General features: G+C 44.6%; 1 protein-coding gene across 1 annotated transcript in view; it reads right to left on the bottom strand.

Annotated features, from left to right (window-relative positions):
• Positions 1-25,274, bottom strand: part of KLF7 (KLF transcription factor 7) — a 137,046-nt gene that overhangs the window by 20,906 nt on the left and 90,866 nt on the right. The window contains exon 3 of the mRNA XM_054971001.1: positions 5,992-6,115. Within this exon, the coding sequence (XP_054826976.1) occupies positions 5,992-6,115 (124 nt within the window). The remainder of the gene's footprint in view (positions 1-5,991; positions 6,116-25,274) is intronic.

Raw genomic sequence — 25,274 nt, 5'->3', positions numbered from 1 at the left:
TTAACATCATAGTTTAATTGTTTGTGTTTATGTTTTGCTTATGTGTTTTGAGTTTTACTAACTTGCTTGTGATGGCTTTTGGCCATGTGCAATAAATACTCAGGTCTGAAATGCTTTGGGGAAGCAGGGGGGAATCAGAAGCACGTTTCCCCCTACCGTGCTGCTCTTCCACATGGTACACTTCTGGTGTGTGTTATAAATAAGCAGCAAAACGTATGTAGGCGCTCCCAAGAATATCTATAAGGATGTAAATTTTTCTAGAAATTTTAAAGCAATGAAAAGGAAATGGCTGGCTCATCCTGTGGGGGGAGGGGAATCCTGGGATTTTAGGGGAAATGAAACATACGCAGTACTTACTTTAATAAAATCTAATGTTATTGCTTTATGAATATAAAATACATCATTCATAACTTTATTAGTTTATTAAGCAGTACTATTGGATAACTATAGAATTTAGAAGTATAAAAAACCGGAAGAGTAGAAGAGCAGGTGGAGTGGCGTTGTATGTGAGGAGAGGGCTTGATTGTCAAGAAGTTATGGAGAATGGGGCGGACAGCCCCGTAGAAAATATATGGGTAGAAATAAGGGGAGGAAGGACAAAGGGTATTGTTGTTGGAGTCTGCTACAGACCACCTGACCAGCGAGAAGAAACAGATGCTGCCCTCTTTGAACAGATTAGCAGAGTATCCAGACATCAGAACCTGGTAATTATGGGTGACTTCAACTTCCCCGATGTGTGCTGGGAGACAGGCTCAGCAAAGCGTCATGAATCACGCAATTTCCTGAACTGCCTGGCCGATAATTTCCTTTTTCAAAAGGTGGAGGAAGCTACAAGGGGTCCGGCCATACTAGACTTGATATTAACCAACAGGGAAGAATTGGTAGATGAGATGAAGGTGGTGGGGACCTTAAGGGGAAGTGACCATGTCCTTCTTGAATTCCCGTTGCTGTGGGGAGCCAAGGAAGTTCGTAGCGAGACTCGTAGGTTAGATTTTCGTAGGGCCAACTTCGATGAACTCAGAGGCTTGATGAGAGTCATTCCATGGGGGAGTGTGCTGGAAGGAAAAGGAGCGAGTGAAGGGTGGGCCATTCTCAAACACGAACTTTTGCAAGCTCAAGCCTTCACTATCCCAGCAAGACGGAAACATGGTAAGGGCTCCAAGAAACCGATGTGGATGCACAGAGAGCTCCAGAATAAGCTAAGGGAGAAAAAGGAAATGTTCAGGAAATGGAGAGAAGGACAGACCTCTAAAGAGGAGTATATGAGGGTTACTAGGTACTGCAGATCAGCCATCAGAGAGGCCAAAGCTCAGTACGAGCTGGGTCTGGCCAGGAGGGCTTGCTACAATAAGAAAAACTTCTACAGATACGTGAGAAGCAAACGCAAGGTAAAAGAGGCAATTGGACTGCTGTTGGAAATAGATGGAGAAAGTCTGATGCATGACAGAGAAAAAGCAGACAGGCTTAATGACTTTTTTGCCTCTGTTTTCTCCCTGAAGAACTCAGGTACATCTAGAGATAGTAGAAAATTTGGCAGGACACCTGAGTGGCTAATTGACGTTGACAGAGAGGTTGTGGAGAGGCATCTGGCTGCACTGGATGAATACAAATCCCCTGGGCTGGATGGGGTGCACCCAAGAGTGCTGAAAGAACTTTCCAGAGAACTTGCAGAACCCCTGTCCATCATCTTCAAGGCCTCCTGGAGGACTGGGGATGTGCCACGAGATTGGAGAAGAGCAAATGTTATCCCAATCTTTAAGAAAGGGAGGAAGGATGACCCGGGAAAACAGGCCAGTCAGTCTGACTTCTGTTGCTGGGAAGATATTAGAACAGATTTTAAAGGGATCAATCTGTAAGCATCTGAAGGACCGCTCAGTGATCCGGGGAAGTCAGCATGGTTTTGTTCCTAACAGATCCTGCCAGACCAACCTGGTTTCCTTCTTTGATCGAGTGACCAGTTTTGGGCCCGGTGCTTTTCAATATTTTTATCAATGATCTGGATGAAGGAGTGGAAGTGCTGCTCATTAAATTTGCTGATGATACCAAATTGGGAGGGGTAGCAAACACCCAAGAAGATAGAATTAAAATTCAACAAGACCTGAATACTCTGGAGAAGTGGGCAGCTGTGAATAGGATGCAATTCAACAAAGACAAGTGCACAGTATTACATCTGGGCCACAAAAATGAGAAGCACAAATACTGGATGGGGGATACACTTCTGGGCAGTAGTATATGTGAAAGGGATCTTGGGGTAAGAGTGGACTGTAAACTGAATATGAGCAGTCAGTGTGATGCGGTGGCAAAAAAGGCTAATTCAATCCTGGGTTGTATCAAAGGGGCCATAGCATCGAAATCGCAGGAGGTCATAGCCTCTCTCTATACTGCCTTGGTCAGGCCACATCTGGAGTATTGTGTGCAGTTCTGGAGGCCTCACTTCAAAAAGGATGTGGACAAAATCGAGAGGGTGCAGAGGAGAGCAATGAGGATGATCAGGGGTCTGGAGACTGAGCCCTACGAGGAAAGGCTGAGGGCCTTGGGAATGTTTAGTTTGGAGAAGAGGAGGTTGAAGGGGGGACATGATTGCTCTCTTTAAATATTTGAAAGGCTGTCATTTGGAGGAGGGCACAGAGCTGTTCCAGTTGGCAGCAGAGGGTAGGACGCGAAGCAATGGGCTAAAACTACATGCACAAAGGTACCGGCTGGATATTAGGAAGAACTTTTTCACAGTCAGAGTAGTTCAAAAGTGGAATCAGCTGCCTAGGGAGGTGGTGAGCTCCCCCTCACTGGCAGTTTTCAAGAAGAGGCTGGATGAATACTTGTCAGGGATGCTTTAGGCTGATCCTACACTGGGCAGAGGGTTGGACTAGATGGTCTGTATGGCCCCTTCCAACTCTATGATTCTATGATTCTATGAAATACTTGGCGCAATTATATCTAGCTACACATTTTCATCCCATCCTTCCTCTAAGGGCAACAATATCTAGAACTTCCCCTCCTCCTATTTCATCCTTACAACACCCCGTGAGGTAGGGTAGACAGAGGGCGTGACCGGCCCCAACATCCTCTCCCATCCATCAAGCCACCCTCTTATCCCAAACTGTTTTGTGGATATTCTCTCAGCATTTCATGCAATTTTCCACGTTGCTGTTCACTCAGGGGCCACTGTGGGAATGCCTAACGGGTCGCAAGGTTCTGTGTATCTCTGGGACTATAAAACAGAGAAACCAGTAAATTCATCAGGTGGAGTAGTAGTGGTTCAAGTCCTCCTCGCCTGAAGAGAGTAAAATATTCTTTCAGTTGTCAGAGATGAAAAGAAAAGGCAAGAAAATGGGAAAACTGAGACATTCCCTCCGTTTCCTGCTATCCCTTATTCGAAACAAACAAAAGCATCATCTGGTGGGCCAGAGAGAGAGGCCAGACAGAGGGGAGGGAGAATGAACCTGGGGGGGGGGGGTGAATGGAGGCCTCTGAAAGGAAGGATGTGAAAAATGATCCGATTTCCTTTCCATTAAAGAACAGGCCCCCGTTTACGTCCATCACATCCTTTCCTCCTTGCATGAGCCCTGCCAGCTTAATGTGCTTTGGGGCTAAATAGATCCTTGATTGTATTAGGGGCATTTTCTTATTAGAGTAGTAGGTCTTGAGGCTGCTTTAAAAAGAAGGATAATTTTCTAAAAGCCGCTTTCCAAGTTCCACATATCAATTGGAGTTTAAAAAATGGCATGGCCAGATGTAAACCACTGACTCGATTACTGCTTCAATTGGATCTCAGCTTTAGGTTGGGCACGGCCAATATCTCCACTTAGGGGATGGACTGCTTGGCAATGGCCAGGCTCTCAGGCTCGATTACTGAGAAGTCCATGCTTCCAACTTACCCAATATTTTATTTTATTTGTCTTTGGATATGCTATTGCCAGATATTGAAAAACACATGGAGCCAACCGAACAACCAGAGGTCAAAAGTAACCAAGAATCCATGTAGCCTCTTACATGGGCCTGTGAACCCAAGAAGAGACAGATTTGAGTAATGGCTGGCTGTTCTATTTGAGAGCGTCCATTACTTCCTTGCCCTAGTAAACTCTGGGAGCAAGCTATGATTGACAGGCATGAAGGAATATAAGTACAGCACAGTCTTATGCAGCTTTACTCACAAGTTCAAGTTCGTTCAACGGGGCTTATTCTAGCGCTGTCAGACAACCACCAGGAGTTTCAGGGGTGGATCAATGTTGCTCGACACAGGTTGGAAACTGGGTGAATTCCGAGAGTGTTGCCTGATGCAGTGACATCACTTCCGAGTTTTCACCCAGAAGCAATGTTGTCACATTGAGCGGTGCTGTCTCTGTCCTCACTTCTGCCCTGCTACTGAACTGAGTGGTGGTGCGGGGTGGTGGGGGTGTCTGGGATTGCCAGGGCAGGAGATTACCCGCCATCGTTGGCAACCTGGTAAGCCCAACTTATTCCCATGTATAATTGCAGCCTTAGACTGTGGCCGAGATTCTTGAATCTTTATGAAATGAGCACTCTACGTTGTGCCAGCTATGCAGTTAAAATTGGGAACTGCCCATTCACACACATTCTCCCAGATTATGGAACCATCTGCTTGAGGCTACCAGGAAGCGCCCTCACCCTCCCTGTGGCTGTCATCTCACAGAATTTTATTTTATTTATTTTATTCAATTTATATTCCGCCCTCCCCGCATCAGGAAGCTCCGGGCGGATTACAATTTATACAATAATATAAAATACATGTACCTTTAAACACCAATAAAACTCCTTAGATATTTAAAATGCACAACAAAGCAATACAGCAGCAGATTTTAAAAACATATAGCAGCAAGTTTCTTCAGCGACCACCACACAACTACCTCCAGAGATATTTGGCAAAGGCTGGGTGGTAGATACCCCATGTAGGTGGCCGGCAGGGAGGCCCAGGGTATCAATCATATGCCTGGCGGAACAGCTCTGTCTTACAGGCCTGGCGGAAGGAGAGCAAATCTGGCCGGGCCCTGATCTTTTTAGACAGAGTGTTCCACCACGTTGGAGCCTGGCTGTGGTCAACACTAGATGGGCCTCCCTGGGGCCAGAATGTGCAAACCAGAAATGTTTAGGAGGACATTCTAAGAAAGTGAGCAGAAGTACAGTAAAAGGATAGTCTGTTGCAACGTTCAGTATATGAATTGCCCCTTCACCTAGCCCTGCGATGTCTTCTATCATAGTAGCCTGGCATTATGGCATGTCAAGGCTCAAACATTGTCAAGCGCTTTGTGGCTTGCATTATTTTCAGTTCTACAACCCTAGCCCACCATGGCATTGTCTTGTTTCTTAGGGATCTTTGCTGCTTGATTGAACTGTTACTCTTATTTTGTATCCACCTTGAGTCTCAACAAGAAAAGCAGGCTATAAATGAGGGCTCTAATAATAACTATAAGGAATTTGGAACTGCCTTATCTCAAGTCAAACCATCACTCCCTTGGGCCTACCTACCACTGCCTGATGCTGGGGATCTTTGAACGGGAAAGGACAGACCTTGAATCCTTCTTATATGCCACCTTCTTGTATTGTGACTGGACAGACAACTGCTCAGAATTGGGAAGGGAACCCTGAGGTTTCTAGATGGATCCAGCACTGCACCATACAGACGGAAGAGGCAGAAAGAGTGGTTTTGTCCTCCTTTCCTTTCCTTACTCCAGCCCACCTATCCAACGACCATTGCTCCAATCAGGCTCCCAAGACCTCAGGAATCAACTTTCTGAATGTTAAAAGGGACTGCAGGGGGGGGGCAATAGCAGGGATGATGCATCAACAGATGTCTGGATCCAACCCAATCCCACAGTGCTTGCCATTCAACACAACTTCCCCATAGGTTGGATTCCACTTCCAAAAGAGGGTGTGTCGATTTGGTCTTTAAAATGATTTTGTAATTTTTATGTTATCTTCCTCCAGGCTTCTGTGAAATAATAAGTGGGGGAATTGAAAACAAGCTATTGTTACCTGTCACAATGGTTGCATTTAAAGGGCTTTGCCCCTGTGTGTTTCCTGTAGTGCCTCGTAAGTTCATCGCTTCGTGCAAAACGCCACTCACACCCTTCCCACGAACACTTGTAAGGCTTCTCACCTGCAAAAGAGGTTGAAGAGATCATTGGTGCAAGGCAAAAAAAGGGGCTAAGTACCCCACTCCTCAACATTGTCAACATCACATTAGTGGCTGCCCTGGCACCACAGCCATGCCAAGGTGTTGGGACACCATGAACTTGGGAGGTTTGCACTCCTATCCCCCCATTTAATTCTTCAATTGGAATGGATACTACCCCTCACTGGAGAGGAGGCAGTTCCAAGATCAACTGCTCAGTGACAATGAAACTCTAAGGCAGGAGGACTCAAAGCAAAGATACCCCCAAGCTTTGCGTATTTCACATTTCCATTTGCAAATACACCACAGGAGTCTCAGTTCTCATTTTCTCTCTTTTTATTTAAAAATAAAAAGTTTCTCATTCGGGGCAGCACAGAGACAGATAATGTGTGGATAACGCCCAAACAAAATTTCTGACTTTAAGAAACAACTGAATAAATTAAGGGCTTCTGTACACCTAAGACCAACAATACCTTTATGCAAATTTATGTACATTTTCTTAAACAGAATTATTCAGCTTGTAGGACTGACATTCTTTGGCACCAAATTTTAAATTAAAGCATCTATCCAGTTTTATAAGGTATCAACATTCACTTTTATTATAAAGAGTCTATTCCAATGCTACTTGTTTAAAGATATGCTTTAAAGTATGGGCACGAACTGAAATACGAACCAAAATTAATCACGAACCAGGCCAGTTCGTGGTTCGCGAACCACGGTTTGTCAGATCCCATTTCTGACGAACCACCACGAACTTTAGACTGAAGTGATGATTTTCTGACCCGGATGTGATACTTTCACAAACCAAACGAACTGGTTCGCAAACCAGGGGCAGGTTCATGAAAGTTCGTGGTTCATGAAATTTGATGAACCACGAACTGCATGGTTCTTTTTTTCCAGGTTCGTGCCCATCTCTACTGCCAACCTCCCTGCCCCGAATCAAAATTCTGTGCTGAAAGATTTAAAGGAGGAATATCTGGCACTGGCATTTTGCCAGATATTGTATTATAAAGTTTCCATTTCACAATTTGACACACACACAAACATATGGGTTTAGTGGCCACACAAGGCAGAGTACAAATGACTGCATATATTTCTAATTGTGATCACTGCAGGAAAAAGCAAAGTATGCAACTGTATGTTCAATCAAGTCCAAAATGCAAAGTGTCATTCAGCTAAAGTGATTTTTTAAAAGAGATTCTTGCTTTAAGTTTTGAGGGCTGATTGACTTGTTATGCAGGAGATTCATGACCAGATCTTCTGACATTTCCTTTTAATGAAATGCAGAAGCAGTTCAGGGATGCCGCTCTGATTATTCCTATCAACCTCGTGCTGATTTTTTCCCCCTCAGAATCACCTCCTCAGATATTAGTACTTTTCCCCTCCACAGGGCAGGGGAAGGACAATTTTGATTGGTCGAAGTAGCATGGGGAGAAAGGGTTAGAGATCACTGCCTCCAATGACCACCCTTCTAAACAAATCTGGGAGTTTTCTCCCCCAAACAAACACACCTGCATTTTGTTAAATGCACTGAGAGGCACATTGCACCTCTTCCATGTAATGAGCATTTTGGCATTTTGGGTCAGGCACAATGATTTATATCAAGTTACATATAAATGCTGTATGTAACTTGTATGCTTCCTACACCTCTTACCTAGCACTGTAATACACCTTCTATGTTGATTAATAAACATGACTCCAAACATGGAACAGCCTCCTCTCCCCTCTATCCAATCTGGATCGATTATGAAGAAAGCATCATCACCTGGATTCATGGGAAGGAGACCTTTCAGAAGTTCTACCAGGGCTACCACTTCCACCCCACCAGCAGCCAGAGCTTGGACCAGTCCTTGCAGCAGGATCACCACTACTAGAAATGTGTGCTGCACCTGACATACCACCTTCCACTAGAAATCCCATGACCTGTTCATTTAGCCATATGTTGAGCATACCATGTGATCCTCTGTCTATAGTCAAACCATATGATGCAACCACATTGGCACTGATCCATTAGATTGTTAGCAGTCAGACCTCTTCCCCACACTGCAAGGGCAGTTTGAGGATATGAAATATCATAAAACCTCTTGCCATAAGTCCTAGACACTGCCTGGCCCCAAGCAGAGAGGATGCCAGCTGGCCTGGAGACTGGAAAGTTACCAAGCCATGAGTCATATGGGAAATGACTGACTGACAGCCCGCACGCCCTGGAGAGCAGCAGAGATTAGCGAATTCCTGAGAAAAACTCCCTGCCTAATCTCATCAATGCCTTCCTCCACCTTTCCATTCCCACTTACTTAAACAGGCTATTCAGTGCATGTGATAGCCTCCCCATCCGATACTAACCAGGTCATCAAGTAATATTTTTACCTATGGTCCATCCCAGCTAGTCATATCAAACCCTTCCCAAGTTATTGTCCTACCTCAGGACAAGCCATTAAGCCACAGTTTTGGGAGCAAAGATGTCAGCTTTGCTCCAGGGTACGTTTTGCCCTATAACTGGGCTGTCCAGCCATGTGCTTGGTGTGTGTGTGTGCCTTGGAACCCATCCGCATGCCCTCAAGTTTGCTTGAGTCTCTTTCTCTCTGTGAAACACTGGTCATTTTGCTGTTACTCTGCAGACCTCTTCCTCCTCTCTGAGACTGGTAATTATCATCCTTCCCAGAAACTACTTTGATTTCAAAATAAGGGCTTTGCAATAAATATTCAAAACAAGATAAAGAGGAGGAAAACAGATTGAATTGTTTTAAATAGCTTGGGGGACGACGACATGAAGACAACAAATGAATACAAATAAGAAAAAGCTAGGCCAAATTAATCTCCAGTTTAGATCCCTTAATAATTATAGAACTACCATAAAGGATCTCATCTATGCCCAAGGAGTGCAAGAAAAAGCTTCTATGTGGTTAGTCTTTTACTAAGCATTATTGATTGGGAGCTGTGCTCTGCTCCTCCAAAGATAAACTGGAAACCTGGCAGGAACAGAAGAAGAGAATGGACAGGGATACCTCCCACAGATCAGCAACGGGAACCTTTTATCCTCCGCTCAGAAGGATTTTGACATTAAGAAGGGGGGGGGATCACAACTAAGCTAAAAAACAGAGCAATGCAGAGAGGGAAACCATACACAGCAGAAACAGTGAAGCCAAGCACTTATCGATTGATCGGTCATCTCTCTGGTGAAGTGAAGGATAAAGCAAGAAGAAAACTGGAAAGGTGGTGGGAGGGAAAAGTGTATAAAAATAAATTGAGTGAGGATGTCACTTGGACTTTTGTGCTGCCAATGGCTTGACTGGGAATTACATACAAACCCCTACAAAACATGGCTTTTAAAAAATCCAGATATTTCAATGACTATGCAGCTACATGCCCTTAAATATCCTGGGCCGAATCCACATTCACCCATTACCCGCATGTTTATCGGATATCTTCCGTTTGCCTCCAATCCGCAATTTTTTCCTCTTCGTTCACATTCCTGCTTACAATCCGTCTTTCTCGCGCGTCCCTCCAGTCACACGGCCGCTTGAAAACCGCTTTTTTGGGCGGGACCTTTTTTCCCGCCCATTTTTTAAAATTTTTTTGAGTGCACTTTTCCGTTATTTCGATCTTGCCTTATAAAGAAACATCATTGAAGATAATGATGCCTCTCTTTCCCCCACTGACAGCACTGATGTCTCTCTCCCGTTTCTTTTTTTTGAAATTTGGAAGCATGTGGGAAGCTTTCATGGGCATTTCCTATGCAGGACAGTTCAGTGCCTGAATTTTACTGAAGTTTCACTTCCTTGGAGTGTCATTATTTTGATATTTCATAATTTCGATATTACAGTAATATAAAATAAAAAAAATAAAAAACAGTTAAAAAGGAAGTTTCGCGAGTCCGTTCTGAGGGTAGATACACCCCAAAATGATTTTTCAAACTACCAGATTTGATTCAGAAACAGCATAATCAATAAATCCAATGCTCTGAAGTCAAAAACAGTCTTTTGCAGACTACGGAGCACTTGCAAGTTGAATCAGCCAATAGGAACTCTTGGAACGGCCAGAGAGACAGGAAGGGGGGTGGTTTTTAAAAAAAACCGCGTAAATTGCGCATCGGCCTGTTCACGGCCACCGTGAAACTCCCGTTGAAAACCTGTGACCACATATTCGGGAGAAATGCGAATGAAATGCGTCTGTTTAATGAGGTAATGTGACCGGCACTCGGGATTACGTGGGGAATGCGGGGAACATGCGACTTAGAATGAGTAATGTGGATTTGACCCTGATCACGAGGTCTCACAATGGCAGCCAACACATGGGCTGCAACACCTGGCTGAGCAAAGTACCATATAACCAACATATGCACACTCTTTTCCAGTTATACTACAAACTCCGTCCTTAAAACCACAATGCCCATTTGCTTATCTTTCTTAACCTACCTCAATTGGCACAATCAGTGATTTTGAAAGAGGTTCTTTGGCAGGAAGGATTGAAGGACAAAAGCCAGAGAAGGGCATGAAATATTATTAAAGAACAATTCATATACATGGCACATGACCGAGACGGAAGGAGAAAAAATGTTTTAAAAAGCAGGCCACATAAGACTATCTCCTTTAACCCAGAATGCTTCTGCCAACATTAAATGCATCATTTCCAATGCATGCCTTCCTCCTCTTCAAACTTTTAGATCAAACTTTTATTTAACTTAATGCACTTCTATACCACCTTTTCTCAAGGAGGCTATCGGAGCAGAGATTAAAACATACAGGAAATCATAATTTTAAAGACACAATAGAATAAAACGCCATAAAACAGGTCAGTAATAAGACTTGGGAGAAAGAAAACACCATCTTTCCTTCATTTAATCCAGTTCAAAGACTTCCCAGGACGAGGACGTTTTCATTTTGTTCTGTTTGTAAGGACAGCACCAATCTCACCTTCTAAAGGAGAGAATATGGGGGTGGCAGCTGAAAAAACCCTGCCTGTAGCTCCCAGATTATTTGAACTCGGACAAGATCAGTTCCTCCAAGAAGGCATCACCTGCTGACTGCACAATTCAGGCAGCTGATTGGAGGCAATCTTTCCTCTGACCTGACTCAAATAGTTTAGGTTTTTGAAAGTCCAGCATGAACTTTCAAAACCTCTTACTCTTGGGCTGTTTTACTGATGAAAATCAGTCTCACCAATTTCCTTTTACGTCCATAGCGGAAAATTTACATTTACCTGTAAGTTTCCCACCAAAAAGATAAAAGCAGCGGGGGTGGTGGGGGTGGTGTTCGGTTCAAGTATGAAAATGGTTTTAAATGTGAAAATTTGGTTATTTTCCTACTTCCTTTAAGATGCATTTTTTTAAAAAAAAAATCTGTGGTTGCTGCATTTTGCCTAGATTTTAAAAAGTCATTCACTAGGAAGATGTAAATGTTCGCAATCTGTGACACCATCCATAGCTGTGATACTGTTTTGATATCCAACCAAACTGACTAAATGTCTTGATATTCAACAACACAACAACAATGACCCCAAATACATAAATACCAAGGACCCTTTGGTTGTCTCTGTCAGGTGCTCAGCATCACCTGCCATACCCAGTAACACCCTTTTGTTCCCTGATGTTATGATTATGGTTAAATACTGAGGCTATTCTTTGATTGGATTACAACTGTTAATTACCTTGCCTTTCAGACCCACAATGTGAAACTACGCAAGGGAGGTGTTTTGTTCTGGCTGATATCTCTACGCTCCTCTGAACTGCACCAGTAGTTCCCAGACACCACGACCTTGAAAATCGCATACATCCGTTCTGCTCTTTTCCCATTTAGATGTTTTCCTGCTGAGACTAGCTGCCCGTTAGACACGGGGGGGGGGGATCTTGGGATTTGTTTGCGCTTTGAAAGCCTATATATGTTTGGTGCTTGCATGGGAACGTTATTCCTGGCAAAGATGGAGTAAGCTCATGATACTAGAAGCTTTTCAATAAAGTTCTTTTACTGCCTGCAGCGAAGTCTTTTGAGAGTTGCTTGGCAGATCCTTAAAGATTGCCAGGAATCCTTCTCCTCGGACCTAAACAAGCACAGAATCCTGACTAGACATGGGCACGAATGCGGGGGAGGGGAAACGAACACACTGTTCATGGTTCGTTGCCATCCACGAACAACGAACATTGACGAACATGATGCTGGCATGAACATGTTCATTGTTTGTTGGGGGCCCCCTACCCCCAACCTGCAGCCCCCCTACCCCAACCCCCCCAATTAGCCCCCCTCCCTTCTAATCCACTTACCTGGCCCTTTAAATTCCCTTAGATTCCCTCCTGCCGCCTGCCAGCTGATAGTTTAAAGGGTCCTGTCCTGCTACTTGCAAGGGGCAGGGCCCTTTAAGCATCTCCAGCCCCCACCCCCCTGCCCCACCCTAGCGCTGCCGGGCTTCTTCTGCCCAGTGTGAGCAGGGCGGGGAGATTCTCCCTGTCCCTCTTGCACTGGGCAGAGCTGGTGTTGCCGGGCTGCTTGGTGCTTCTTGCACCCGGCAGAGCTGGCGCCCCGGGGTTGCTTCTGCCCCATGCAAGCGGTGCGGGGAGATTCTCCCCGTCCTGCTTGCACCTGGCAGAGCCAGCACTGCTGGGCTGCTTCTGCCCCATGTGAGCGGGGCAAGGAGATTCTCCCCATCCCTCTGACTCCAGTTAGAAGCAGCCCGGCGGTGCCGGCTCTCCCGGTGCTGAGAGGGATGGAGAGATTCTCCCCCCTCCCCCCAGGAGAGCTGGCGCCGCCAGGCTTCTTCTGCCTGGTATCAGAGGGACTAGGAGATTCTCCTCGACCCTCTGACTCCAGGCAGAAGCAGCCCGGCGCCGCCGGCTCTCCCAGTGCTGAGAGGGACGGAGAGATTCTCCCCCCTCCCACCGGGAGAGTGGGCGCACCGGGCTCCTTCTGCCCAGGATCAGAGGGTTGAGGAGAATCTCATAGTCCCTCTGACACCAGGCAGAAGAAGCTGGGTGGTGCCGGCTCTCCTGGTGGGAGGGGGGATAATCTTCCCATCCCTCTCAGCACCGGGAGAGCTGGTGCCACTGGGCTGCTGTGACCTGGTGCGAGAGAGGCGGGGAGATTCCCCCATCCCTCTTGCACCAGGAGAGCGGCAGCCGGCACTCAGCTGCTCATCAGGGAAGCCCCCGATGAGCAGCTGATTCAGGGGTTTAAATGCCCCTTGAAATGGGCATTTAAACTCTGAAGCTTCCCGAAGCTATATAAATAGCTTTGGGAATCTTTGATTCGGGGTTTCCAGGGCAACAGCAGGAGTTCAGACAATCCTTGCCTGTTGCCATGGGAATTGATTGCAGGTGCCAGACTGTCTGGCTTGACAAACAGCAACGAACAAGGCTTGCAACAACCACCTGTTTGTTTAGAATGGGGCCTCACGAACAGTTTGTTTGTGAACAGCCGAACAGGCTGTTCATGGGTTTTTTCCGTTCATAATCCTGTTCGTGCCCCTGTCTAATCCTGACACCCGTGCCATGGCAGCTGAAACGGGGAAGGATACTGGTGCTATAGGGAAGACCGAGGAAAAACTCGAACACCCCGCGAATGTGCGTGGGCCCAACGCACGTGCATTGGATGAGGCTGGGGCGCGGCCCTGAGCCAGTTGTCCCCGATGGGATACCAGCTACAAAGGCTGGCTGTGTGAAGTTCATGTATAGATCAAGATGGGTAGCTGTGTTTGTCTGTCTGTAGCAGTAGAAAAGAGCACAGTAGCACCTATAAGACTAACAAAATTTATGGTAGGGCTTTTGTGACTCACAGAAGTTAGTCTTCTAGGTGCTCTTTTCTACAGTCCATGTATGTAAATGCATAAAGATGTATACATGGCATTTGGCCACATGCCCACAGTAATCCTATTTTCCATGCACTTTGATTGCAAGCATGCATCAAGATGGGTAGCTGTGTGTCTGTCTGTAGCAGTAGAAAAGAGCAAGAGAACAGTATATTTTTATGCATCCTACGTAGGGTTGCCAACTCTGGTTTCGACATTCTTGGCTATTTGGGGGCAGTGCTTGGGAAGGGAGCTCAATGGGCACGCGACTCCACCCTTTGAAGTTGCCATTTCGCTATAATCTGGACATCAGTCATAATTCCAGATTATCAACAGGCCACATCCTTAGGTTGGGAACCCTAATCATACTGTCACTGTCCCCAAGCTGTCAGTCTTGGTAACTGATTACATATATGCACATATGTTCCTATAAACAGGCATGCAGAAGCACCATTCAGAAACAGCAGGCCTAAATCTGCACTCAATACAACACCCAGTTTCCTGACCAGGCGAGGCTTTACAGACTCCTTTGCCCAGATGCAGAAAAATCCTGCGGACATGGATTTATTTTGCTGAGGACAAAGAAGTCACCTGATTTTCTACCACAACTTGAAATCTTCAGTACTGGGGGTAAGTCAGCAGCACAGATTTTTCACAGAAGTGAGGAATTCCCCTGATGCCTAATTGAACACTCATAATGCAGACTAACGAACAAAATCTCTCACAGGCACTAATTGGGTGGCCTTCAGCTATATTAACAGAAAAACATGGCCTGTGATCGACAGTTTTCAGAATATAAAGTGCTGCGCGAGAGCCAAACACCAACACCCATTAAAACCTTCCAGAGGCACATTTTTATCTTTGTCTCCAATATACCTCTAACATCTGTGGTAGCTGAGCTCCGGCAGTCTTGCAGGGTGGCTCGGCAAAGCACAGAGGCTGGCCTTCTTTTTAGATTTCTTTTCCTTCGTACAATGAGCTGCTTCCTGCCAAATGTCAGACACTGTCTCTTTGTATTCCCAGGCACTCCACTCTTGCTTACAGTATGTAGTGTGGAGGCAAAACGGAAAGACAAAAGAAAAATGGGGCCTTTAAAAGCAGGGTCTAAAAGAATGCTTGACCCTTGAACTCAGCCACAATAGACTGTTCCCCAAGTGCCTTTGACAGCAATTGGTGTGTGTGTGTGGGGGGGGGGGGGGAATCAGAACAGAAGTTCAAGATAACCAAAGTAATCTCGCCACATGATAAACAAACAAAGAGGATGTTTAGTATTATTTAATTATTACTTTCTTTCCCTTTATAAACAGTTGAAGAAAAACATCCCATGGACATCTTGTCCTGGGTTCAAATCATCTTTAGGACAAATTCTCAATTTAATTTCTCATGATAAGGAGAGCCTTATGGACAACATATGCTCACAACGTTATTCCTTTCAAGTGGGAGGCCCAGTGAGGTGCAGCAGTTAAAGAGTGTCTGGAGAGGACCACACAGGTTTGAATTCTTACTCTGCCATGGAAGTGAGGCCACTCATACGCTCTCAGCCTAAACCTACTTCATAAAGTTGTTGTGAGGACAAAACCGAGGTTGTTGTGAGGACAAAACCGAGGTTGTTGTAAGGACAAAACCGAGGTTGTTGTAAGGATAAAACAGTCCCTAATGAGGAGAAAAGTGGGGTATCAATAAAGTAAGTATCTAAATATCAGAGATGGGTCCCACAGATCCAAAACTCTGGTTGCAAAAGGCCGAACGGTGCACTTTCACTGGAGCATGCAAGCAATGGGACTTCATCACATATTCATAGAGTGGGAAAGTGTCTTATAAACCAGCCCGTCCCACTCCGTGCTCAATGTGTTTGGGCATTCCTGGCAAGTGTTCACCTGGCCATTGCTTGAAGAACAATTGTTTTCACAGGCAGGGAATATAGCATTAAGCAGTTAACAAGCTCAGGGTGGATCCAAACGTTGCTCCTAAAGGCAGTTTCATGAGTCATTTGGGTATAGAAGGGACCCACAACTATCTTGCAGTACAGAAGCAGTTGCCTTCACAAAGCATGTTAAGTTGATGAAGACTGGAAGCTCCCATATACACCCGTTTTTGGCATACTGTTATATGCATGTGTGTGTGTATGAGAGAGAGAGGTCTTTAATATTTGTGTTGTTTCTGTTATCTAATATGTACTGTCTTTATTAAGTCAAAAATCTCTTTAGTAGTCTCTTTTGTCTTAAATTTGCAAACCAATTTACTGAAAGAGGAGGGTTCTAAGATATACATGCCCTTTTATTTAAAGGAATTGTAACCTGTCTTTAACCCTACAGACAGAAGCAAATGAAAATCAACACGGGAAAAATGTAAGATACTAGAATACAGAAGGTTATTATAACCTCTAACACCTTGATATGAAACAATGTGATTTTCACTCAATCCAGAATGCATTTGTACAAGAAAGATTCCTAGATGGAAAATGTGGAAGTTCCTAGATACAGTGAATGAACAGGCATAGCTCTTAAACACACACAACCTTTGGAGTAAAAAATATTACCTCGGCTTGAAATGCTGTATGAGATTCTTGAACCAGTCACAGTGAAACTAATCGAAAAATCTATTTGAGTTTCTTTTAAGGTCCTTTCGTTCCTAAATGCGCCTCTAATTGATTTCAGTGAGAAAGAAAAAGAGCCATTTCTGACTAAGACTGCAGGGTACTGGATCATATTTTATTGCACCCTTTCCGTTTTCTGACATGAAAACAAAACAAAAAAGGAAAATGCTGTTTTAAGGCATAATCGTTTGGCAAAAGCCACTGGGATTTGGCAAAGAACTGTGGGATTCGTACATGCACGTTAAGTTGAAAACAAAGAAGCATAAATCTGCAATGAACATTTTCACTCAATGGGTTGGACCCAACAACTTTTCTGCTGGTAAATAATGGAATAAATAAATCCCCTCTGACTAATCAACAGCTATGCTAGGGCCATGGGACTTATATTGACAAAAAGCAGGTGAGACAGGGTCTGCAATAAGGAGGGAAATTTGGTGAAATTGAGCAAAAATGCTGGTGGAATCCAACCCAAAGCATATACACCTACACGGCTCTGTGTATCCCAAGGTCTCAAAATGGCTAGATGCAGGGTTTTTTTTCTGGGGAAAGAGGTGGTGGAACTCAGTGGGTTGCCCTCGGAGAAAATGGTCACATGGCTGGTGGCCCCGCCCCCTGATCTCCAGACAGAGGGGAGTTGAGATTGCCCTCCGCGTTGCTGAGGCGTGGAGGACAATAATGTATGATTAAATGGACAAAATGTGGACATGACATATTAAGTTCTAGTATCAAAGAAAATTTCTACAAGATGATGTATTGTTGGTATATGACTCTTGGAAAAACTGGCTAGAATGTATAAGGATGCTTCAAATGTATGTTGAAAATGTGCTAAACAAGAAGGAACATTTTATCATATGTGGTAGACATGTAAGAAAGCAAAGAGTTTCTGGTTGCAGATTCAGAAGATTTTGAAGATTAAAAACCAGTTGAAACCAGAGACTTTTTTTGTAGGGAATAATGGACAGCCAGTTGGAAAAAAGCTTTGGAACTTTGTTTTTATATTTGATTATGGCGGCAAGAGTACTCTATGCACAAAAGTGGAAAACTCCAACACTGCTTACAGTGGAGGAATGGTGGATAAAAGTTTTGGAGTTTGCGTCAATGGCAAAACTTACTTCACTGATTAGGGAAAAGACATTAGTTACATTTTTGACTGAATGGAAACCATTTATAGACTTTTTACATTAAATGGATAATAAAGACTTGATGACATCTGAATTTATGAATTAAGAATAATGAACAGTAGAAAAAGAGGGCTCTTGTGTTTAACTTCGAATATGTGAGACTCTGAATATGACTGATATTTGTGGTGAAGAAAATCAGAACTCAATCTGTAGTTTAGTTTTAGGGGGTTTTTCCCCTCTCTTTTTTTCTTTTTTCACTTGTAACATCCATATTGTTAGTGTGTCTTCTTTTCAGAATGTTGGTTTTTTTATCTTCTATGTTTGTTGTCTATAGCTTTTACGTTATTGTTTATAGTCTAAATAGAGAAAAATTCCATAGAAAAAAAGACTCCTTTGTTTTTCTACTCCTTGTATCTGAGGCAGGTAGCTTTCACTCTCTAAAGCTCATACCTTGGAAATCTTTGGTCTTTAAGGTGCTATTGAACTCGGATCTTGCTCTTCGACTGCAGACTGTCATGGCTACCCATCTGAAACAATTCTATCTACAATGGATGATTTCTAACATGCAAGTCATTGCTTGCTACTGCAGTCATGGAATAAAGAGCATGTATGATTGGGTGAGGCCAGCCCCTTGTGCATTGGTATTGCCAGTAGCTATGGGTTACATCCTCTTTACCTTTCCTAAGAAAATGTTTTTAGCAGTCAAAGGGGGCTGCTTCAGTTTACCTGCGTAATTCAGGATCAAGTCCTGAAGTTCAAGGCTATGACAACCTTTGCATACAATAGTTCAAAATGTGAAAGGCACAGTAAAATAAAGAATGAGCTCTTTAAAAGTTTTTTTTTTAAAAAAGAACAAAAGATTTCACAGAATATAGCAATATATCCAGATACTCTTTTTTTCAAGCTTGCATGCAAGGAAGCAATGATTCACTGCATACAGCCTGCTGACACAACGCATGCTGAGAAACGGTCCATTTATCCCTCTGCTGTTCTTGGAAGTCCCTCTTAAGAGGGAGAAAGCTTCCGTGATTCAGATTTCTTTTAAAGCCTATTCTTGTGAGGCTTAGCAGAGAGAAAGTAGCTTGGGGCACCTGATGTGTGTTCAGAACAGAAGGATTTCACGGGGGGGGGGGGGAGAATGACGGGACACAGGTGCCAGACCTTCTGCAGAATGCGTACTTCTGCTCCATTAATTGCTGACATATCCTCCCCCCCACCCATCTCTGACCCCCCTCGGGAGAACAGCAGAGCGGCAGGCCCAGACTGGTACCCAGCAGCAACACCACCAGCAAAAGTAGACAATTAGGTGCCAGAAGAAGAGGGAGGGGGGAAGTGGGGGAGGGAGAGATGCAGTTGCCTAGCAACCAGACAGCAGAAACAGCTGTGCAGCAGGCTCAGGCTGGTACCCAGGCTCCGGCAAGCCAGCCAATTAGCACACTGTATTTAAAGCTGATGTGGTTTCCTAGCAACAGGATGCACAAGTCCTTCTGCCACATATTCTTCTCCCCATACTTAAACCATTACTTTCCCCCTCCCCACTGACAACACTTTGCTGCTTCAAATTGCCTTTTTTTGGTCTCTAGAGAGGCTAGGAGAACTTTTAAAAAATCTTTAGTAAGAGCTTTCCATTACAAATTCATTTCCATACTAAGAGCTCAGGATGTATGACAAGACAATAACTGCAAAATTAGAGAGAGATGAGGCGGGGAGGGGAGAAATCAAGGTTTCAGCATACCATGTAAAATAATTCCTTAAGATACTTTTTTTTGCATTTTTCATATCCTTGAGAAAACTGTTTATAACCATGGTCACAATCATGCAACACAGAGTTGAAAGCAGATAAATATTATGTATTCACACCTGGAAATAAAGGCACTACCAAATGCACACAACAACTCAATACTACATAGTTGAATTGGCTGCTTATTTTTAATAAAGCAGAAAAATATGTATGTGATACTCACTTGCTGGAATCCAGAGAATGACAAATAGAGCAGAAATGCTAGTGTGTCAGGGACAACTTCAGATGGGGACACAACTACTTATTTACTGCAGCTATTGTTGCCATGTTGTTTATAATATAGATCAAATGGATTGCATGGGATGGAAAACTCTCCAAGGTACTGTTGCATAATCTTGGTGGTTACTTGCCAATAACCAAGTTCACCCATACAAAAGGAGTCTCCTCAGTCTGAAATGCCTAACACCTGAACTCATAATCATGTGACATTTGGCTGGTGCAGTAGTTAATGAACTCCCCCCGAGCCCTTAAGGATACATCTCCGCTAATGTACAAGCATGGATCTATTGCACTTACATTCTGTGCACACATATAATTTTAAAATCTTTTATGACTCCATGTTGTGTGAGACACCCCTCCCCCCAATGCCTTTTCACTTCTGCAACATGGATCTTGGCAACTGCCTGGGCTCTATGTCTTCTTGATATTACCAGTCACTTCAGTTTAACCACCACTCGTAATGTTCTTCACCTCCCGCAGTGAGGAGGAGGAACTAAAGTTGGTTATGGTTCCTTGTTTCACTTGATCCCCTGGGGTGTGTGTGTATGAGATTTTAACACAGGCACTACAGAACTCTAGGTGCCCTTTCAGCAGTTCCCTGCCACAACCTACAGATTCTAAGGCTATTACAACCTGTCCTTGGCTAATCAATCATTCTCCTCTTGACCAAAGCCTGAATATATGTGAGAGATCAGGATAAAGGGTTCACTTCCCCCTTTTCTTTCTTTTGCTACAAAGCATTGGCCAGAATGTGAGGAATTAGATCCTACGCAGTCCTAAGCAGAATTACACCCTTCTAAGCCCACTGACTTCAATGGAACTCTGCAGAGTGTAACTCTACTTAGGACAGGAAGGTCTGAGCCCAGCGGCACCTTAAGGGCCAACGAGATTGTTGTTCTACTCCCGAGTCTTCTTAGATGAAAAATCAGTAATAATCTCGCGAGGCAGCTGACGCTTCATTGCATATTTTGAAGATGTCCGACGGACTTCCAGAATATCGCTTTTTAACTCTTCTTTAGTTGCCTTTGCGAATGATGCCAAAAGTTCCGACACTAAATCCTATAAATTTTCACTTTCCTCCTCCTTCACATTCTGTAAAAGCAATACCGTCTGAGCACCATCCACTTGTAGTCCTATCAATTGATTCTCCAAAAGCTTTACTTCTTTGTTTGTAGCTCTCATGAGTGTTGCATTTTCACGAGCAGATTCCTCTGTCTCGAGCGCTACATCTTTAATGGTTTTCACTTCATTTTCAACTGAGCCAACCCTTTGTCCGATTTCATTTAGTTTATCAACAAAGGGCTTCATAGCTTCAACGATCAACCGTTTAACCACCTCTTCAAGAGTCTCTCCCTTCCCCTGCAACGCAGCCGAAACCGATTTGCCCACAGCAGGGCTCTGCTTTTTCGTCGCCATCTTAGAGGGGGGGAGGCCGCCAACTAAGTTCCAAAACTCAATGAAGGGGAAGATATCCAAGCCTTCTTAAGCTTCAACTCCCACCAATCTTTTGCATACGCTTAGAGTAACAGAAGGGATCCGCTTACTTACAGGTTTTCACCTTAAATCTGCTTGTTGCCGTTCTCCATGGCCCAGCAGCACGCAATGTGCTGCGCAAGTCTGCCAGCCTCCGTAGGAGCAGACGGGCAATTTACCCCCTGCATCGACTTCAGGGGGCTCTTCCCGCAGCACTCCGGACCCTGACCCCCTACCTGAGAGTCCTGGGGGTTAACCCTCGCAGGTCAACCACCTGGTCAGGCTGCTCGGCTGCTTCCTCCCGGACCTGTGGAGAGGAGCGTCCGACATGGCCGGGAAAACGAAACCGAATCGGGAAAACGAAACCATTTTATACAATTCGACCAACGTGGATTTGGACTTCCTTGGCAACAAGGTTAAGATATTGAAGGACGTTCCATTTTTAGCTCGGAAAAGAAGATTCAAATACAAAATGTTTGCAGCTCTTCTGAGAAAGCGTATATAAAATACAAATGGTTATTTCTGGAAGGCATCTGGTTTAGATATAAAGACCAAGCCTACAAGATAATATTGGAAGTACAGCTGAAGGATTTTGTGCTTAATCATCAAGAGTTCGAGCAAGAAGATCCAGAATCTGAAGGGGGGAGTGGGGAGGAGGGAGTGAGCGCAGCTATTGTAGCTGTTCAAAGAGATCTGAGACCGAGACGCGGGGGGGGGGGGGGAGAAGACCTGATCCTGACTGTAATTTGTATCTTATAAGATCTACCAATCTAATAGCATATTAGAAAGTTCAACTTTAAATAATTGTATTATGAAGGGAATTCAATACTTGTAGTTGTAGTCTATGTTCTTATGTTGTTTTTTCCCTTTCCCCTTGTTTCCTTTTTCCTTTTTCTGTTTGTAGTTTTGATGTTAGTAATTAGAAAATAAAAAAAAATTAAAAATGAGATTGTTGTTCTACTCCAGACCAACTCAGCTGCCCACCTAAAACTATCTACTTAGGACTGAGATGTAAGTCTCTCAAAAACCGAAGGATACATTCCAAAATGGTTTTATTCTACATGCACACAGGGCTTTTTTCCAGCTGGAACGCGGTGGAACAGAGCGCTCAGCGCTCAGCAGCGCGGAGGGCAATCTCAACTCCCCTCTGTCTGGAGATCAGGGGGCGGGGCCACCAGCCATGTGACCATTTTCTCCAAGGGCAACCCACTGAGTTCCACCACCTCTTTTCCTAGAAAAAAAGCCCTGCACAGAAGTAACCTAATAGGAACAGTAAGATTAGGGAAGCTGCATAATACAGGCAGACAACATATCAGTTGTTTTTTGCTACCTAATACTCTAGCAAATGTCTCCTTAATGGTGGGCTACCTTTCCTGCAGGCACTAGGCTTGGCAAAAGAGCAACAAACCTTACTCCTTTCTGCCCCACATTTCAAGGGGTCTCTCCAAACCATGGTGATCTCTGTTGGCCCAACTGGAAACTTCCTGTTGAAGGCAGATTTGACCAATAAGCTCTTTCTTAGCATCACAGTGTGCTTTTAAAGTGCGGCGTGTAAAGGAAGAGAATGGGGCTACAGAGGGGAAAATAGCAAGTGTCAGACCAGGGGAAATTCTCCATTGATCTCTCCTGGTTTGACAGGTAACTGAGACAGATGACGAGGTGAGACAGCGGTGTGCCAATCGTCTCTCCCCCTCTCCAGTTTGGCTTGCATATCTGCTTTTTCCGTCTCAGTGTAGCGGGCGTTTGTGATTCAGCTGAATACTTAACACAGGGCTTTGTCTGTCTTCCGTCCCAAACACAGGGATATTCTGTAACAAAGTTAATACACAACAGGAACACACCTCCTCCTTTAAAGAGGAACAGCATCCTTCCTCTTGGTGAATATTATAGGAACAGAGCCCAATCTTCAGCATTTCAAAGTGTCTCTGTAAAGTTATGGATTCATTTGCACTGTGTGAAGGCAAGCTAAGAAGAATGGTGGAATATTCCCTCCTGATATCACCAAGTGTCTTTGGGGAAATCCTTGGGGGAGACATGTTTGTCTGATCGTAAACCAGGTATGTATGATCCAAAGGTCAGGCCACCCTTCCTTCAGAACTCAATGCTGTTTCTTTGCGTGGAGCCATTTGGAGGGATGTAATCTCAAGCACATTTACTTGGAAGGAAGTTAAACTGAAAATAAGCTGTACTTGCTTTCAAGTAAAGGAGCACAGGATCGAACACATTGCAATAGATCACAAACCTGTCCTGTACCAGATCTTGGAAGCAGGTTCCTCTGGGCCTGAGTGGAGTCCCCTTCCCTTTGCTCCCTGCTCTCTTTGGAGACAGCTGCTTTAGACAGCTGTGCCCTTCCCCAACAAACACACAACCCCTCCCCTTGTGCTGAGCACCTTCAAATCCTCAGTCACCCCTCTCCGCTGCTGCTCTTTCTTTCCTCACCCGCTGTTGCCTGCCTATTGCGTCACTCCACCTGGTCTTCTTTGAACACATCCAGCTGTAGCCTGTGCCTCAATCTGCCTTTGGGAAGGGGAAGTCCCTTCCATCTGCTTCTGCAAAGAAAAAGAGGCTAAAAGAGGTTGCCATGGATGTTTCCCTGTCTGCTTTAGGGCTGGCACCAAAGTAACCCTTCCACTGCCATCTCTCAGTCATTAATTTTTCAGTTGTATTTTCCATCAAGATGCCTTTCTCCCTCTTTTAGACAATGACACATTTATTCACCCCCACCTCATTTGTTTTTGTTCCATCTTCTTCTGCCATTTGCCAGTTTGGTGTAGTGGTTAAGAGAGGCAGGACTCTACTCTGGAGAGCCGGGTTTGATTCCCCGCTCCTCTGCTTGGGTCAGTCACAGCTCTCTCAGAGCTCTCTCAGCCCCATTCATCTCACAGGGTGATTGCTGTGGGGATAATAACAACATACTTTGTAAACCGCTCTGAGTGGATGTTAAGTTGTCCTAAAGAGTGGTATATAAATCAAACGTTGTTATTATTATATATTATTGCTAAGATTAAACCAAAAATCTCTTTCTTCCCCTTCTGAAGCCAAACTGTCATTGTTTGTAGAAGTATCTGCTATGCGGTTAAAAGGAGGCAGATGTCTTAAAGAATTTTCTGTACCCAAACAACTATGTATTCTATTTCAGTTCTTCCTCACACCCACAAACTAGGTGCTCCTTCTCCTTACTGCGGACCTCACCTTTTCCTGCCACCTCAAATTCTGTTTCGCACATACTTCCCTGTGTGACAAGTGACTTCTGTATTTTACTCTAGGCCAAAATCTGGTTTCACTTAAAAAAAAAATCTTTATCGACAGCTCCTTGGCACATCATAAATTAGCACCACCACGAACAAAAAAGTCCTTCAGTTTAGGGACAAAAATAGAGGACTGCTTCCCTTTGTGCTCAGTAGAACTCATTCCATTTCCGGGCCAAGTTGTTGAGCTGAAGAGCCACACAGCTCCAGACACTTCAGACGGCAAGAAACACAACAGCGTTTTCTTCTCCCCGACAGCCCTCTGCATCCTCGCTGCTCCATCCTCTTCAAAGGTTACCCCCAAGCTGCTGTTTCTGATTCCCGTCCACTGCATGAGGCAAAGAGGCTCCTTTCCTTCAGCTCTCCCCCCTTCCTCTCCCAGGTCGAGATGGAATGGGCTACTGAGAGGTGGACTCAGCAGCAGGCCAAGATGAGCAGCACTTGTTGTGCAGCAAGCCCGCACCGTAGGGGGCACCACTCAGGAGCAGCCAGCATTGCCAACAGCGGGCATCGCTCACCCACCGACTCGGGCACCCACCCTTCCTTGCCACTAAATGGTCTGAGCCAAGCAGTCCTTGCAGCAGCAGTGTGTTTGCCCAACTCTGTTTCCTCCTGGATGCCAGTGACCTTCCAGTGGCCCACTGGAGACTTTCCCAGTAAGTCAAATGGCCAGTCTGGTCAAGTTTGACAACATTCAAGTTTGACAACATTCATCCACTTTCTGCAGTCCACTTTTCAAGGGTGGCAGGTGCAGACTTGGCTCCACGGGGCCCTTCACAGCTGCCCTACTTGATCAAGTGGAGGTACCTGCCAGGCCCAAACCCAACTATTGTCCACTGCATTACCTGCAAGTAGTCATGCACTGAGAGCCACCAGCCACATGAATGCAACAGCACAGCTGTTTTGGTATTCC

Source organism: Eublepharis macularius, chromosome 2, assembly GCF_028583425.1.
Source record: "Eublepharis macularius isolate TG4126 chromosome 2, MPM_Emac_v1.0, whole genome shotgun sequence".
NCBI classification, from domain to species: Eukaryota; Metazoa; Chordata; class Lepidosauria; order Squamata; family Eublepharidae; genus Eublepharis; species Eublepharis macularius.
Note: the sequence above shows the minus strand (reverse complement) of the source record. Positions and strands in the feature narration are given on the sequence as shown.